Here is a 19,247-nt window from a genome sequence, read left to right on the forward strand (position 1 = left end):
GTTTCTCCTGATAGTTCTGTTAGGCAATATAAAGAACAGAAAATGTAGAAAAGCAATAGTAGGCCAAAATATATAAAGGTAAATTGAAATGGAAATGATCAGCACAGCATACTAAATATTTTCTGTAAAACCATTAGTGAAACACATGGTTTAAGTTTCATCTATAAACAATGTGGCCATTTTAACTAAACTCTGTTTTTACAATTGACAGTGAAATATCAGGAATAATGGAGACATTCAGGTTTTGTAGAAGCACACATAATTATTTTCTGAAAGTTTACTATTAGGAATTACTGCAACATAATGTTTGTTCAATTTGGAATGAGAAACAGCAGAATTGTGTAGGCTTTTAAGAGAGCCATGTACTAATACAGTGAAAAAAAATTACTATAAGCAGTGATATAGTGATAACTGTACTGATATTTTTTTTCCTCTTTTTGCATAACTATGACTTTTAGGCAGCACCGAAAAAAAAAGATTTTTTTAGTCCATAGTCAAGAACACATTTCATTGGTGATGTGCTTAATATCTAAAAGGGACTGGATTGAAGCTAACAGTAAACATTTCAGAGTACCTAACTCTCCTGAATTCAGGTCAATATAACTGGGAAGTTCGACTGCTGTAGTTATGACTGATGACTCCTAGTATTGTTTCCATTTAGTAAATATCTGCTATTGAACAATGTGTAGAAATAATGGTTTTATTTTTAAATTCAGAGGGAGAGAGAGCACCTTGCTCTCTACCCCTTTCAGCTTCTTGCAAGGACCAGTCAGATTCCTGGCCGTGATCCGAGAAACAGTTTCCTTACTAGCTCAACTAATATTAAAGCAGAATAGAAAAAACTTTCCTCTTATGAAAAACACAACCAGGTTCACAAGTTACATTTTTAGTTACAGATTAGTCAATTCCAACACAATGCAGAAATAGCTTTTGAATTGCAACCATTCACTTAATGTGGATTGTTGAACTCTTCTTGCATTTGCAGATGGATACAATGTTGTCTCTGAAAGTCCCACAGCTTCTTCTACTGAAAACAAACAAATCATACAAGACAAGCAGAGCCAAAGTGAAGCAACTGTTACCAAGGCCGGCCGGAAGAAAGAGACAATAACATGGGTTCATTTAATTCGTTACCACAGTTATTTAAAAAGACTTTATAACACAAACCTTCTATTTGGTATGAATTTTTTCTTCCTTCTAGAAAACTGCCATAGGTGAGATACTGTTCTTGGGGGCCAACAGTGTCAGATTCTAAGGCCATCATCTGAGATAGTCTCATTTTGAGTTCCTTTAAATTCTATAAATGTGAAAAAATCTTCACTGAAATAAAGATTTAGGTCAGTTTACAAGTGTTGTAAGTGAAGAGATTATTACCTTTTTTCATAATTATTCATAAGCCTTCATGATACCAGGAAAAGCATCCCTCAAAACTTAATTGTTATTACTATATCTGAAGCATTTTTAAAAAATTTGTAATCGATATTTATTTTTAGTTCTAGATACGTCAGACTTAAGTCACATCAGAAATAAATCTGTTCAGTTTGGGGACCTGTTTGTGAGAATTGAGTGTAGTATAAATGGGGAAGGCTGAGCATTATTGAATGTGTTTTGACTAAACCCCCAGATGTTATGTACATACTTGGTTTATTTCACTGTAAACAAAAGATGGTAATAGATAGGACCTTTCAAAAAGAGTAAGAATCCATTAATTTCAGGGCCCTAATACCATGCATCTACATCTGATGGCCAGCTGCTGGATATACAAGTGCAACCTGATAGGTGAGAATAGAACTAGATTGTAAACATAGGTGCTGCCTAGAGAGAAACCTAGCAACTCTGAAAATAATAATTTCAGAGAGGGTTGGGTTTTTTCCTTGCAGCACCAAATGAAAGGGAAGTATTCTACCTCACCACAGAACTATAAGGACAATAAGGTATCTACACGAGGTGTCAAAATGTGCATTTATATCTTGGCTGTAGTTAGCAATGATGGAGCCTAGGGAGTGACTCAGCTGATCAGCCACTAGCTGTCTAAATTAGAGTGTTAAGAGCTCTTAGAGCTTCTTTGGACTGCATTGAATAAATAAGCATTTATGGGTGCTTAGACATCTAGTGAACATACTGATGCTTACACATCTAAATTTAAGTACTTAAACCTCGAAACTGCACCTCCCATTTTATGCTACTTTATAATGTCTAGAGAGAGCTTGTTTCATTATCAGATCTCCAGTGAAAAATTGCAATACGAATAGCATAACCTATAATAGTAATATTTAAGGATAATCAGTGTAATTGTTGGAAATTAATTTATTTGATATTGAATCAATTTACATATTTTACTATATTTTAAAAAATTATTAATATTGAGTAGCTGAAAAAACTTTACTTTTTAAGGGCAAATAATGATGTAATAAAAATCTCTTTTCAAAGCTGCCCCTAACTCAGGACCTGGATCATTCTCTGCAAGAGATGGACACTTTAGTTCTGTTTTTGACACAGGGATTGTTCTACGCATAGCAGAAATGCATTCCTTTCTTAAAAAGCATTTGTTTGAATATTCAATGTGTTGTCTTGAGAATTTCCCGGAAGAGCTACATGATGTAGAATTGCCACTTGGTAGGCCAGCTGATTCTTCAAAGGTACTTATTTTCTTTCTGATGTTTCAAAAATATGTATTACACTTGCATTTTGCTCAGATGCTTGCTAGTTCCAATGGTGATATTTCTGAGCGCGCTATAGAAGAATGAAATTCATATGCAGAGGATCAGTGCAAAACCAAAATCCTGTGCAAGCAGTGAAGGACATAGTTAACAAATGCAAATATCCTTCTGTTATTCATGCCCGCAAAAATGATCTCTATCCCATGCCCAGTGTATTTAGACCCTAGAAGATTAAGCAGAATGATATTTAAGAAGATTTCATTATTAGTTAATTAAGGTGGCTGTGTTATTTGGTAGGACTGAGGCTTTTAATCTTGTAGATCTCCATGTTTCATACCAAAAATGTCCTGATGTTTGCTTTGTAATTTGTAGGTACAAGCCCCTATATTGTTAATTTAGTCTATAATAAAAACATGATTTTCAAAAAATATATAATTTATATTTTCTCAAAATTTGTTGAAGGCCTTGTGTGCGAATTTTTTTCACTGATTATCAGCTGGGTAGAAAATCAATCTTTTCAGATCTCTGGCTTGTGAACAGCCTATTTGAGCTTTCAAATGTAGGCAGCTCAGACTATATTACTCAGAGAAATCTTGAATTGGTATTCTGGAGTCTATGCTGACCATGGCATATGTATTAAATATTGAGTAGTAAAAGTCTTTGAAGATTCAATGTAAAAATAATTGTCTTCAAAGTTTCTCCATCCCACTTGTCACATTAATAATTATCCTAATACTAAAAAATTAAAATGACAGGTTACTCTCTATGGCTTATTTTTTACCTATTATGTTCAGTATTAGATGGAGACAGGGGAGTCTTGAGGAGTAAGAACTTGTTATCTTATAAAAAAGAATTAAAATACTTTTGTGAAAGTAGCTCTTCTAGAGTTGGTGAACTTCCTGCAGTGTTGGACAGCATATCATTACTCCTTTCCCAACAAAGAGCTGACTGTATCACTGAATAAATTGTAAATATATGGTATGTGACATTTATAACAGCCATTGTATATCAAAAATTATTTTACTCTGTCTGCTCTTCTTTTGACATAATTAGTATTACACTGTCCTAGAATAATAAGCTTCAGAGCTCACTGTCATGTTCGTGACAGGTGCAAGCTGCATAATCATGTGTTAGCTTCACTGTTGTAGACAGCTAACAAGCATAAAGCTCTTACTTTTTTTAATTCTAAGCTTCATTGATTTTTATCACAACATTTTTAGAAACTTTAACTATTCAGAAGGCTGTAGAAGTTATTTTAAAAAATGTTACTGTAATTTGATACTGGGATTTTTAACAGTGTTTCTGAAGGAATGATTTTTATGTACAAAGTTGTTTTGCTTACATGTTTCGCTTCTGTTTTTGACTCTTGAAGTTTTTTTCAGCTCTGCTGAACAAAGCATCCAAATTACATTAAGAAGGCTATAATTAAAATTGTGTGCCCTGTTACATTTTGCATGCTTGTTTTTTATTCCACTTCATGATAGTATGTAGGATTGGAAACACTTAACTAAGAGAGTTTGTTGTTTTCAGGCTTTTGACAAAAGTTGAATAGATAAATATTTATGTATGTAATTCAGCAACCCTCCAGTTTGACAAGAGCGGTTGACAAGATCCTTCCTCAAAAAGATTCAATATGATGTAAATAACAAAAGATGCAGTTCAGTGAAAAAGAAAACATACCACACATTTTAGAAAGAAATATGTATCGTAAAATGGACTTTTAAGAGCTCTAGTTCAGGGGCACAGCATAAATTAGTTTTTTCTCACCTTCATATAGGTGTTTTCTCATAATTTTGTTCACCCTCCATGCTAGCAGGATAGCGAGTGATTCATTGCCAAAACTAAAATCTAAGATCCTGAATGTAGGAGATCTTTGTAGTAGATGAGTGATCCATGCACACCTCATGGCATACCATAGGTTATGGCCACTGTTATCACTGCCTCAGTGTTTAGAGTCTATGTGGCATGGATCACCCCCAGGTAACTGTCCCATGCCATACTGAAGGCATATCCACATGCTCGAATGCATGACTTCATCTTTATCTTCACTTCTACTGTATTTTGATGCGGGATGGAAACTGGCTTTATGAAGTAAGATTATGTCACTGCAAAAAATCCCTCTTCTACTCACCTGGATTTACTGCCCTGTATCGGTCATGAGCGGTACTTTCTGAAAATAAAGTGGGTAAAATTCTCCAGGTTTTTTCAGTGATGAACATTCAAAATTAAAAACGAACTAACTCCCTAGGCAGCTGTTTTCATTGTCCATGTTTTGGAATCAATGATGGAGACATTAACAACCTTTTCAAATAGCTTCAGCATTCCCCCCAAATGTCACTGTTTGGCCTCCTCTGTTCTTTGCAGATCTGCGTAACACTTTAAAAAGTAGAAAGGGTATGGCGCTGTTCAGCCTTTAAATAAAATATTTTACAATTTTAAAGAAGACTTTTATTCATGAATGAATGTTGGTTGACAGTATTCCTCCATTGCTTCCATGGTAAATGATGGTCAAACTGTAACTATTTGATGAATAGCCTGCTAATGTTCCATATATATTTTAGTAAATATGACATATGACAAATCCTCACAAATTAAGTGACTGAATTTTCAGTAGGTATCACCCTTAGTTGCACAGCTAATGAGAAGACAAATAGGTAAACATAAATAAAGCATTAGTCTAGCATTCAGATTACTATTTTAATTATCAATATGTATAGCAGACAAATTACTTCATCAGCACTAAATTTTCTATGGTCAGCATGTCAAATAATATCTTTTAGCAAAAAGCGTAACACCATAAGGAAGATAAGCCAAATGTAACGATCATTGTTACTGTGGGTGTCTCTAAGTCAGTCCAGAAGTCCTTTGCATTACCTTTCAAAATGTCTCATCCTGTGAACTTTGAAAAGCCTTAACTTGGTAAACTGGACACCTTTTAAAATTACCCATTTATCTAAATAAGCATATATTTGTGCAGGAGTGAAAGTCATACTGATTCTAGTAGACACTAGATTATAACAGATTTTGCATGTTACACTAGAAAAAATACAATTTAAAATTTTGTTTTATATTTCAGGTGTCTCTTGAAATTACTGGAATTACATCAAAGATGTCATGTATGAGAATAGCTTCTCCAGTTTCTGTCATCGCAGAAGCAGACAGTCAGATGGAGAGTAGGGCAGCAAATGCTTCAAATAAGGAAATTAACATTCAGTGGTATACTCCTTCTCTGGCAAAGCCATCAAACTATAAAGAGACTAAGGTATAACTGCACCAAAGTAGTTCCTTAGGTATTGGAACAAATTGTGTCTCATTTCCAATGAATATTTGTGTTATGACTGATCAGCTTTTTAACTGAATTATACGTATGCCGATTGGCAAGCTGGACAGCAGGGAGCTATATATTTACTCTGCCACAAACCTGCTATGCCAGAGAAACATGCCCTGACAGTTTTCTGGTGGCAGGCCAAAGAAAGACTTACTTGACCATATAGAGCTTCCAGGCCATTTGTATTCATGCCTTTTGCAGGTCCTTGATGTGTTTAAGACCTCCACTCTGTTAAGTTTGGTTAGAGCTGACCAATGTATTCAAACAATACTGTTTGGTGGGAGGCTGTTAGAAAAGCAAAGATACACATATACAGGGAAAATGGGATTTTGTAAATTTTGTAAACCCTAAGAAATCAGACTAAACATGAAAGATGAGAGAGATTGGAGGGTTACAGGAAAGCAAGAGACTAGGACATGGAATTTGTTTTATTTTGAAACAAGGGAACAGCATGTAAGTAAAATTTCTGCTACTGCAATAGAAATCCATGATCTCCAAACTTTTTGGCATAACAGATCAGTGTCAAAATTTCTACTAGACACTTTTCATCTCTATTAGTAAGCTGATAGAAGCCCTGTGAAGTTAGTGCAAATAATGTACTTTTCAATACAGTTTTGCAGGTTACTTTAGCACGACCTTACAGATCATTAGAGATCCAAAGACAACTCTTGAAAACAACTAATATATGAATGCCATACTCTTGACATTCTCCATATAGTCAAAATATTCAGCTACCACTAGGAAGCATATTTTCAATCATAATAGCAAATTAATTCAGTGAAAGATGAGAATATTCTATTTCATTTTCTTGTGCTCTTATATTGACACAGCTTTGTTAGATTGGTGAGTTATATACACTTCATGGATTTAAAACTAGTATGATGACAGCCATGCACAAGGCCGTATAGTAAATGTAACTAATTACATAGGGCCTTTGGAGATTCAGTAAAAGCTCTCTGTTCAGCCTACCTGATGTTGGAACTTCGGACATGAGCATAAGTAGGATTGATGGACAGGATCAGGACAAGACTGGGATTTTGATGGTGACTCTATAGGGTATAATTAATTTTCAAACTCTTATAAATTATATCCATAATTAAATTGCTTTAACACCTATAAAAACTGAGTGTAGTACAAATCCATATGACGCCACACTTCCTCCTTTTTTGAAAGTCAGTTATCTAAGTCTTCATCAGGACAATGTATTTGATAGTTGTTATAATCTAGTATCACTGAAATAGCTCAGATCTACTATACCATACTGCATTATAGCTTACCTTTTCCATCTCTTTTACAGGTTTTGCTGCTTTATGCTTATAATACAAAGCCTGTCAAGATTAGCAACATCAAGATTTGCAGTTCAATGTCTATGTCTTCAGGCCACTTGTGGATTCCGTTGGCTAGGTAAATAATCACTGACTTTATCCTGTTATTTCATGCTATATTAAAGATCAGTCAACCATTTAGGATGAGAGGAAATAAAGTACAAAATATCAAAGAGCTGTAAGACGCTTTTCAGAGATTTTTCACTATAAAAACTGTAAGACGTACACAGCGTTAAACTCATCCAAACATATGCCTTTTCAGTACATTAGCATTTTAGTTTTGATTCTTAAAGAACTGAGTAACACATGCTAATTATATTACACTGGCATAGCAACATAAGAAAACGCTAGCAAATCTAAGAAGCAGTCCCAGCAGTTATTCCCATTATCTCACTGGATCAGCTACTTTCTCCATCCCATATTACAACTCTAAGCATGCAAGAATTTTTCTTAGTTGTAGACCTCAGCCCTTCATTTTAGATCCTATGGCATTTTGCATTACTTCTTCCTTGTCATTCATCTAGCCCCAGAATTTTTGGAACTGCTGAGCAGGTGGAGGGGAAGGAATAATGGGCCAAGAGTTGCAGCCCCTGCCACCCAGCTTGTCAGCCCACCTTGTGCTGGTTGGATGAGAAAATCTTAGAGAAGCATACTTAAAACACATCTTCTTACCATTTTTAATGCAAAAAGCTAATATATTCCATATTTCCACTTTCTTTAATGGAAAACTTCTTTTTGTAAAATTATGAGATCACTCTTGAAATGAAAGAAAATGTAGAACCTAATCAATATGTAATAAAAGCTAGGTCAGTTTAACTACAACATGGAAACAACAAATATTGTCGTTTTATAACATCAACAATGAAAAATCCTGTGTTGTTTCAGAATGATTTCTTTACGGGAGAAATTATCTAATCTGAAGCAGCAAGTTGAAATGTTGATGCCAAGTTCTAAAAGCTTGTCTTCAGCTTCAGAACCTATAAGTTTTCTTGAACAAAGTGAAACCTGGAAAATAATTCCTTCAAAAAAATCCAAAATGAATGTTGCAAAAGTGCATCTTGATGAAAAAACAGAAGTAAGTGAGAACAGTTCTGCTCTTAAATATGTCTGGCAGTCTTTTTATTTAAGATGTCTGTTTTGGGGAAATAAATGACAGGTAACTTGGAAGGCAGACATAAGAGAGAAAACTTCCCTCACTCCTTTCAAGAAATATTGAAATATTTTCACTTTTCATTTAATATTTAACTTTTCCTTATATATTGCTTGTCACTTTACAAAAATATCAGGCATCTTCAACCTTCCACTTGAAAATAAAGGCTACATCTTCAGGTATATAGATTTGAAAATTGATGCCTAATTTATAGTAATCTAGATCTGAAAATGCTTGGCATAGTGTTAAATTAGCATGGTGACCAACCCAAAAGTGCTTTTTAAAAATCAGTTACGTATCTTCAATGCAAAATGGGCAGTGATGATTTCTGAAATAAGAACCTTCTAATAACGCTATTGAGAGAGGACTAAAACTGGCAGTGAATTTATTTTCATTTTCTCTATGCCACCTTCCTCTTTTCTTGTTATTAGCAAGGCTGAATATGGTCCACGACCAAATAACTCCCCCCCACACACACACACAAAAGAGGTAATTTCAGAATTTTCCATGTGGTCTGTTTGAGATAATGTCATTGGAATAGAATGTTGCCAGAACATAACTGCTACTTGATAAATGCCAAGGCAAAATAGACGTTTATTTTCAAAGTGGGAGACATTTATCATGTGACAGGATTCTCTTTATATCTATTATATGAAATGATTAATGATGTAGAGGCTGTCATTTTGTCTGATGGATGCTGTGAAGCAGTGACAATTGTGCACTGTGCCTTTATTATGAGGCTGTATTTTGACCAGCTTGGACAACAAATAATGTTTTGGCCAATCACAGTGCTTTCAGGAGGGTAGACAGAGCTGTCCTTTAGTGGGTGTTTCTGATTACCTGAAGGGTTTTGCTCTAACTTTAATTAATATAGGTCAGTAATTGGAAAAACAATGTTTAGAATACTAAGATTAACATGCCATGTATTATACATGTATAAATATCATCTTGTCAGAGTGTTTGTTTAGAATGTCTTCAGTAAACACGCAGCAAAAGTATGCTTGCTCACTGGATTTAATACCTGAGCCAGGGGCAATTTTGCCTCAGTAGAAACTGCAAGGTTTGGGCACTTGTGTTTGTACAGCAAACAATTATTTGTGTTGCAGAAAATTTATATTCATCAGCTAAGGTTTATTTTGCTGTGAATTCAACTAGAATAACCTAAAACTTGATTGTTCTGAAAAATTTTGTAAAGCCAAGCCATCTGTTAGCTTATCAGAGGAGACTGATAGTACAGCATTAGTTTTTTGTTGTTTTATACCATTAGGAAATGGCTAAAAGGTGTTTATCTGAAGTCAAAGCACTGCTGTCTGTTGTTCCAGCCCTGTCCTTGCCATTAACTGAGGTATGCTATTCTCATTAATAGTAAAAATCTGTTTTCTAAAATAAAACAATTGTTCATTTAAACTGAAACATGGATTATACCACTAAGTATCTTCCCTTTTTTTTTCTCATACATTCTTGGGCTTCCTGTTTGAGTTTTGTTTTTTCATCTTTACAAATAAAATACAAATGTGCATGATTACAAATTACTGTGAATATCTTCATTGTTCATTAGAATCACCGTTTTATACATACAAAAATGTATTAAAAATGAATCTCACTCACAATGGGTTCATCTGGTTTATCCACCATTCTCTGGTCATTGTTTACACAGACTCCAGTGAATTTCCACGATGCAATTGCCAAATGCAATTTCCTTCCATCCCTGTGTTTTTACAGTTATTCAGGCTTTCCTTCTATTTTCTTTAGCTTTCTCTGTCTTGCCCATGACACGGCCTGAGAGACAGCATGCCATTTTTTTGTCCATGCTGTTGATTCATCTTGTTACCCAGTTGTAGTCAGTATCCCAGAGGAGACTATGGGAACTGGCCCATAGCGGGCAGCAGTACTGTTCAGTGTTCTCAGCCATCCTAGGGGGATCAGGAGAGCACCACAGCTGCCAGGGCTCAAGGAACTAGATTCTGGAATCCACCGTAACATATCAACCCCTCTACTAATCCTCAAATATCTTGCCTGTAATTGTTCACAATGGAACGATAATGGATAAGGCATCCACTGTAGTCTTCTTTTCCAGCCAGGTAGCTCTTCCTACCAGAAGAGAATCCCGAGTTTTATCTGGGAACAGTTTGGCTAGTGGCCTATTATAGAAGAGAGAATCTGTAATGCTGTCCTGTGCATCCTGCAGTCTGGTACCTAGGAGTACCTACTTCCCTTTTATACATATTGCACCTTGCCATCCCTTGTTATCCATCCTGAAGGTCTCTCTCAAATGACTCCCAGACCTTCGTATCACTCAGTCTGGCTTTATCAATGCATCAAAATACATAGGCATTCATTCTGCAAAGCTGTACTTCTCCCAGTCCCACTGAAATATCTTCCATGGTAGAGAGATTTGAGAGATACCTAGGGAAAGGTACAGTCGAGCTTTCTTAGAATCATGTGGACCTCCTGGACCTGTTTTAAATTCTCATGAACCTCTCTTCACATTGCCTGCTTCTATTTGTGAGTCTACAGTGAACGTGAGGGAGCAGATTTAGTGGTGTCCTTCCAGTAAGAATATGATGTTAACTGCTCTGTTCTATTATGGCTAAATGCCACAACAAGCTAAAATGTTTCAACACGTGGAACAATGGGCTTTTCATGACAAAGTTTCAGATAGAGACTTCAAACTAAGCTCCAATATTAGATATGGCAGATTTCGTTGAGCAAGTGAAGCCTAATCCTTCAAGATGCTGAGTATTTCATTCTTCTCTGAAGCCAACAGAAGTTGTAGAGTGTTCAGCACTTCATTATGTCTAGCATATTTCTAAGTAGTATTTCCAAACTTTTAAATAAGTTGTGTGTGTGCATTACTCAGTCTTCTTGGCTAGAGGTGGAAAGCTTATAGTGGGATGATGTATACTGTAGGGTAGTACATTCCCTTTCATTTCAAGCATGCAGGAGAAGGCAGCAGATACATTGCTTATATGTAGTTTTACATCATTTTTCCCCACCACACACTTTTTGTTGCTTGTTTTCCTGTGAATTAATTGGACGAAGTCAGTGCTATTTGTGGTATTTGTTTTCTCATTCTCTGAGCTGTCACACCTTAACTCCTATCATGTTTCCAGCTTCTCTTCTTTGATTATCTTTTTTCTGTTCACGTGTCTTATGGTGCTTTTGATTCAGCACTGAATTATATTTCTAAGTGGAAAAAGTGCATTTTTATTGAATTATTCATTTAAAATTATTTGACTGTTCATGTTTTAAGAATAAAAATTGATCAGCCGGCTTGTTTTTAAAGCTATTTAATGAGTAATTATGTTCTTGAGGGAGATAATAAAGCATAGTGTTTGGGAGTTCCAATCTTAAAAGTAAAATGATAAATAAAATGGTTGCATTAAAAATTAACCTCCCTAGATAGCCTGTTCCTAGCTTCTCTTCCTTTAGTTAGCTTTTCTTAATATCTAAATCAGCTAAATAGTTCTCCATGACCAATGGACATACAAACCAGTTTATCACTGCCCCCTGTTTCACCTTTTACAGTTAGCTCAATTCTTTCAACTTCTCATCTTGGGAAAAGCCTTCTGAATTACTAATTGTTCTTGCTGCTCTTGTCTGATATCTTCATTTTACCTAGAGATGATCAAGATAAACTTTGTTAGCAAGATTGTTCACAGAAATTTCTTCCCCTTAATTCTGTTTTACTAGTTTCCTGCAAGAGACGTCATTAACCACAAATTTATATCGAGGCAATGAGTATTTCTAACATACTCATTGGTTGTAGGTCAGAAATCTGGCTTTAATTTAATTTGATTTGTATTTAGATACTTTTTGGTACCTGTAAGCTTAATAAAGTTATTTATTTGGGTTTTTTTTTCCCACCGTTTTTTCAGATCCCATTTGATGTTACTTTGCAGTCAATAGCAAGTTTGGAAGATATGTTTGATCCTGCCAATGGATGTGTAATAACTGAAGAAAGTCTTTTCAATTGGATCATTTCTCTGTTGCACTAAATTATATTTTTGCAATAACTTAATCAGTCGCTGAGTGCTATAGATTTAGACTTAAGTTCTGGTGTTAATGAAACAACCTCGTTAATCACACCAGGATTTGCTCCTAATGTGTTTTATAATTTTCATTTTTAGCTTATTTCTAATTATTTAAAAATTAATAGTTTTTAAAATTAAAATACATTTGTAGGAATTAAATGTATTAAAAGTAGTTTCTTAATCAGAGGATTAAAAATTTGATTTATTCAATCATCTATAATTAAGTGAGTTTGTTGTGGGTTTTCTAGCTTTTCAAGAATTTCTTATTGTTTAGAAAAGCTGAATGGGCTTGTAGCCTTCTAGCATCTGCTAATAGATACTGCTTTTTCCCTGAAGTTTTAGTCTCATCATCGATTTTTAATTCCTTTTGCAGTTATCAAAAGTTGGTTTTATTTCTGAGGTTGATAAATCTTTCTTTTGGCCTAAAATCATCACTGAGTTTGTTCTTTTACACTTCTATTTGGAAACTAGCATTTTAGACTTTTCTATCTTATGTTAAAGAAAAACACATCACAGGTTGTTGAGGGTAAAAATGATCGTTCCGATGTCTCCATAATTTCAAAGTAATTGGCTGGAAAAAAAAGCCAGTTTAAAAAATAAAATGGTACTATATAGAACATTTTTGGACATCATTCTAAAATGCTAATAAAACCTCTATTTATGTTGTAAATGTTGTAAATATTATTTTAAAGCGCTGAAGAAACCCGAATGAGTCCTAACAATAGCCACCTGAGGAAATATGCTTGTCTAGTGTTAGAGATGGGGAATTTGACGCAAAAAAGTGAGTTAGTTGAACAAGGCTGCACAGGAGAGTGCAGTAAGATTCAGGACTGAGAGTTCATGACCCTTTGGTTTTGCTCACATCACAAGGCCAGGCACTTTTTCTTAGTTACAATAATTTGTTTGCAACAAACAGCAAAAAACCCAGGATGTTTGGGCAGGAGCCCTGTGAGACTTGCCCTATCACTCGCTATGCTTCTCTGAAGCCATGAAAATTCAGGACTAATAGTTACCATTCCTGGGTTCAGTTTCTGTGAAAAATAAATAATTGGGTTAAAGTGCCAGCCACTTTCGCTTCAGTCAGGCTCTCACTGTGCTGTAGCCCAGTGATAAAATGATAAAATATTTTGAGCTGTTTGAAAATTGCAGATTTACCTTGGCTTGTGCTTTTCAGAGAAATATTACCTGGTTTACCAGTGAAGTTTCTTTTATGGAGGGAGAGAGAGAGAGAGGTAGAAGATTCAGCATAATGAGTATCTTAAATGTGATCAGTAACAGGAAGAAATGGGGTTAGGTTTTCTACTGTATTTCTGTATTCCTATAAAAGAAAGAAGACTGGATATATTTGTGTTATGTGTAGCTTTTTAAAAGTTGTGCTATTTTTTTATTTTGTCTAGCCTTTTCTGTAATGCTAATGTAGGTAGTAGGAAAATTAGAAGGATTATGATACAAGGATAAAAAGAAAGTAAAAACTGAGAAATTGATAGGCAAGGTATTTCAAAACTGAGTTAGAATGGTTATGTAACTCAACTGCCTAACAGCCAATTTGGAGGAGATATTCCTTAGCGTTATTCTTTCAATTAAAAGAATTTATTGTTCTGCAGTTCTTCAAAAAGCAGGAAAGATAAAAACTGACATTACTCATTTTTCTTTTACAAGGAACAAGTAGAAAATTGCAGCTTTTTCGGAAAAGCTATTCAGTCTTTCCTTGTGCTTTGTAAAAAGTATAAAACCTTTCTTTTTCTTTTTGGGGTCACCTTGAGGATTATCATAGGACTTTTGTGCAGCTTAATTAATATTTGTAAAACACTCTATAGCATCAGGTGAAAATGGAAGTAAAGTTCTATTACAGATAAGGTGTTTCTTCAGTGCTGCCAGTCTGGACCTTGTTATTCCTATACTTAAAAGAGAAATATTAAATGAAATGCTTTATATATGAATTTAAAATACATTACACTTTCTAAGATATTTTTGTTGAAACAAAAATATTATCCTACCATCTCCTTTAACACAGCACAGGAAAATAATAACGTCGAAATATTGACCTCACTGTATCCATAGCAGCAGATTTTACTCTCATAAACAGAGGATTAAGTATTCAATGCATGCTTCAGAAGAAAACATTGGAGAAAACATTTTTCTTTTAGCGTATAATTAAACTCTTTAGTTAAAATCTGCTTGTAAGGAAGAAAGCTCATATCTAAACGTCTGCAGTAATTGCACAGAAAAAAAAGTATAAAGCTAATTGCAAAGTAAATTGCTTCTTGTGTTATGTATTATAGTAGTTTGGGTGGGTTTTTCCTTACCATTGAATGCAGACGAAAGCTTTCAATATGTGAGACTAGAATAAATTTGTGTCAGCATCATGCTCAATTAAGTTTCTATAGAATACTTGTCTGTGTCACTGTCTCCAAAATTAAAAAGGAAGAGGGGAAAGGCACCTTCTTTGATTTCACAGTCTGAAGTGTAAGGGAGGGCCCTCCTGCTCCCTGATCTGCCCCGTACAACACCGCCAAAGGGCTACTTACCGCCTTGACAGCTTTGAACCACTGGCATGTTTACCAACTCTTTTCAAATTTTAACTGAAATATTTCTCCGTTCCACATCTGTGAAAGGAATGGATAGTGTTTCCCTATCTGATAAGTTCGGGGATGGGGCAAGAGGGGGGAGAGAGAGAGCGAACGAGCACTGTGGGGACAAATTGAAAGGATTCTGAAATGAATGACATTTTATCTTCAGTGCATCCCCTGGATGGGGGACAAGAAGAATCCTACAGGGAACTAAAGAATAGTAAAAAAATAGTAAATAGGTATTGCCTGTTCTGTGAACTGAATGAAGTAAGTGTCCTGAGAAAAAAAACAGCTTCTGGTCCTGTAATTAATAACTACATCATCAAGAATGTGCTAGGGCTCAAACTGAAATGGAATAGGGAGCTTAACATTGACAGGTCTGAATGGGCTTTAGAATGCTTCATTTTTCAAATACTGTTTCAATATAGTTTTAATTTATATTGCTGCCTTGATAGAGAGTTGTATATTCAAGGCATTCACAGGATTTGTCTCATGACTACACATATATAGCAACCTGAAATTATTTCTGGTTAAATTAATTTTATGATGTGGAAATTAGTAATTTCACACAGATTTATTCAATTGTATGTGACTGGTTTTTAAATCCCACTACAGCTCCAACTCATGTGCAATTTTTGTTTGGCCTAAGTATTTATCCAGTTTTGGGATGACATCAATCTAACAAAATAATCCTAGTAATTAGGCTCACTGTGCCTCAGTTTCTTTATCTGAAGATAACAGTAATCGCCTCATCAGTGAGGGATTTGAAGTTTTCTGCATCAACATTTGGAAAATATTTTCAGATCCTTGAATGAAAGAGTCTCTTACTCAATTGAGACACAATGTAAAAGGGATAGTCGTTTGTTTCCAAATCCATTTTCAGTGAAATCCATGAAGAAAGATTTTTAAAAAGAATAATGATGGAACTAGAATTAATTGTTGGAATTACAGCCTAATATGCTGAACTAATTAAGCCAGCAAAGAGTTCCATTTATGTTTGCCAAAGATTTTCTTTGAGTTGAAGATACTGAGTACATCATCAAATGAGAGAAGTGAAAATATGAAGCATAGGTTAATCTTTAAAATAGAGTGGGTGAAAGGGTCCAGAGGCAAGTGCTGAAGGCAAATATTTACCACTGCAATTTAATTTTCCACTTTGAAACCCCAGAGATAATTAGAATTATTCTCATTTGTCTCCCATGTCAGCATGATTTAGGATTCTACTTAACATGCGAAGAAAAAAAAGTATGTGTTGGAGCGAATTACACCAAAAATCTCCGTGTCACACAGTGGAAAACCAGAATAAGATACCTAAGAAACGATCACAAGGTGATGGATCCGGTTCTATACTCTATCTGGGCTGTTCTCAGGACAGCTGCGTGGAAGGTGAATCTCTGTAAAGAGTCAGTGCACCTTCAGGGCTGGTTTAGCCCTTGGCCAGACATCCAGAATTGAAAAGAACATTTCAGCAGCCACCAAAAAATAACAATCTCCTAGGCAAAACTCCTTGCTTCTTGGCAGTCGTGTGTTCTCCTCACCGATGCCCAGAGGGGGTCGGCATAGGAGCCTCTATTGTGGCTCTTCCAAACGTGAGAACTGCAAGTGCCTGACGGCTCTCACGGCTGCTCTGCAACGCGCGAGCAGAATGAGGTCTGTGCTTCATGCTTCCCACCTTGCCTTATTCCCCATGGATACTGGCATCGTATCGCTAGAATAAGACATAGCTAGAGGAAAAAATCAAGATTCTGCTTATCCTATAAAATAACTGCATGTTTCATTATCATACAACGTGTAGTATATTAATTAGCTCCGTTACGTTCTTATGAGTCCACTACCAAGTGGAATAATACCAACTATTTCAAAACTGCTTTAAAGTACAATTATAATGGTGAAGAAATCCAGGGTGTTTTTTCCCCAGCTTCCCAACTGGTCTTATCCCCCAGGAATGCTGCGGCTCATCATTCAGAACCTAGTGTCACCACTGCTACATTGAAAACCTTGTTTATGGGCAAAGAGGAAACCAATGTATGTTCAAAGCTAAAATTTGTTAGTATAATTGAAATCTTAGCCTAATCAAAGAATCATTATTAATCCAGGTCTAATTATTATGGGAAAAGAAAGAATACTTCTATGCAGAAAAAGTTTAAATAGTAGTAATAGTAGTAATAGCAATAATACAATTAAAATTATTATATAAACTGTTGCTGTTTTTACCCCTCTTCACCTGTGTAACGCTCACACCTCCACTGCTCCCCTGGGTCTGCAGGTCAGAGGTTTCGTGCTAGTGTGTGTGTGTGAGGAGCTGTTAGGGAAAGTCATCATGTCTGGAGTCATGGGCCAGGAGGAATATGATGTTGATGTTTTCTTCTCCCTCACTATAGAATCCTTTTGGGGTAATTTTTATATGTTTAACACACTTTTACACCTTGCTCTTTCTTCATGGGTTTGCAGTTCCATCTTACATCGAAATTCAATATATACGGTGTTTTACATATGTTAGGTACTTGGGTTTAGTTCTCTTTGTTACCCATGAAAACTGTTTTTTGTCCAGCACAAGGTCTGCGAGTCTTTAACTGACGGTGAGTCGATTCTAGCCATGGGGTCTCCAGCAGCCAGGATGTGCCCCATCCCTTCTCATCCCACCCCCGTGCTCCTCTGCTGCCTCCTGAGCCTCCGCTTCTCAAGGCCTCTGCTGCCCTGCCCGGGCTGCATTTCTCTACACTGCGTCATTATGTCAGCTGCGATGCCACTACCACCTTTTTTTCTTCTCAGTGGTAGGAAATTGATTGGAATTTTGAAAATCTGTTTTAAAATCTGAATGTGCATGCAGCAAGAAGCTTGATGAAAGGAGTGTATCCTGCACTTGGAAGATGGAAGTTCCTTGTTTTCTGGTGGAGGGCTGTACGAAATCATTGGTCACATGCTGTATATTTGGCTGAGATTCCCAGAGATGGACTGATTCTCCTCGTTTGGAAAGCTCCGTGAAGAGGATTCACCTGCCAGCTGCAAGGCAGAGTTTCCCTCCAGACCAGATCTACCCGTCTCAGGTGTGAGGGAACGTTCTCGGGGTGTCTCTTTTACAGCCTTGCACAATTGCTTGGACAGCCCTGCCTTGCGCAAGCGGCCTCCATCCTTTTCAGCGACAGTACTGCTCTGCTTTAAGAATTGGGCTTCTTGCTGCTGTCCTTTCCCCGAAGATGACGCACCAAGATGTCCCAGTGGTTTCTTATAAATACCAAGAAGAAACACAGCACAGTCACTGGCATAAGAAAATGCCAACAAAGGTCCTAGCAGCAGGAAAAACTGATTTAATTGAGGGGGTGTCACGGAACAAAGCAAAAAATGCTGGTCATGTTTACTTAAAAAACTAAAAATTTCTAATTGCTCAAATTCGAGGCTTCAGGGCTTGGAAGGCAGGTACTCACCTACCTGACTATAAACATACTTACAGTGAGGAGATAAAGAAAAAAAGCCAGAGGATATTGTTAGGGAAAAAAAAAAGCTTTTGATTCTATGTATTGAAGATACACAGAACAGAATAACGAGTATTGGCCTTAGAAGCGAAACATGGTTGGTTTAAAAGAAAATTAGGACAATAAAGTGGAGTAGGGGTGGAAGACTTGTAGGAATGCTGTAGGTCCCCTAACACTCAGATATCTGAGAAGACAGATGATAGATGATACAACTAATGACTGGTTAATGAGGATGAATAGATGCAATGAAGACATGATCCTCATTGCTCTAGGGAAATAATAATGGCATTTTGTATAACAGTGACATGAGTTTCTTTCCTGATTCTGAGTTCACTTATACAGACTAGAAATAAAATGAACTTGGAAAATCAAAACTCCATCAGCAAAGGAAAGGAACGGGACATTTCAGATCTACCGATTCTGAGGGCCATACACAAGGTAAAGACTCATTTGAAACCAGATTTCTACAGCAACACTTAGTTTTGCTACAGTTTTCTTGTCTAATATCCCTTTAAAGATAATCTTTTACTAGATAATTTTCCACTTAGTTTTAGAAAGCAGAGACAGTAAAAACACATAATACTATTGAAGAAGTGCTTACCAGATGAAAAAAAAACCCCATAAAATCCCTCTTTCTACAAAATTCATCACGACTAGAATAACAGCTATATTCTAAGTCAGGATACAGATGCAACGATTCTGTTACT

At 35.9% G+C, this 19,247-nt stretch overlaps 1 protein-coding gene across 1 annotated transcript in view; it reads left to right on the forward strand.

The window, feature by feature from the left end:
- The window catches only part of CFAP54 (cilia and flagella associated protein 54), a 123,599-nt gene extending 110,892 nt beyond the window's left edge, over positions 1-12,707 (forward strand). Inside the window, exons 63-69 of the mRNA XM_075151641.1 lie at positions 986-1,177; positions 2,431-2,639; positions 5,737-5,922; positions 7,286-7,392; positions 8,199-8,388; positions 9,731-9,808; positions 12,342-12,707. Coding sequence (XP_075007742.1) covers positions 986-1,177; positions 2,431-2,639; positions 5,737-5,922; positions 7,286-7,392; positions 8,199-8,388; positions 9,731-9,808; positions 12,342-12,461 — 1,082 coding nt within the window. The 3' untranslated portion in view covers positions 12,462-12,707. The remainder of the gene's footprint in view (positions 1-985; positions 1,178-2,430; positions 2,640-5,736; positions 5,923-7,285; positions 7,393-8,198; positions 8,389-9,730; positions 9,809-12,341) is intronic.
- The last annotated feature ends 6,540 nt before the right edge of the window (positions 12,708-19,247 follow it).

Source organism: Calonectris borealis, chromosome 1, assembly GCF_964195595.1.
Source record: "Calonectris borealis chromosome 1, bCalBor7.hap1.2, whole genome shotgun sequence".
Classification (NCBI taxonomy): domain Eukaryota; kingdom Metazoa; phylum Chordata; class Aves; order Procellariiformes; family Procellariidae; genus Calonectris; species Calonectris borealis.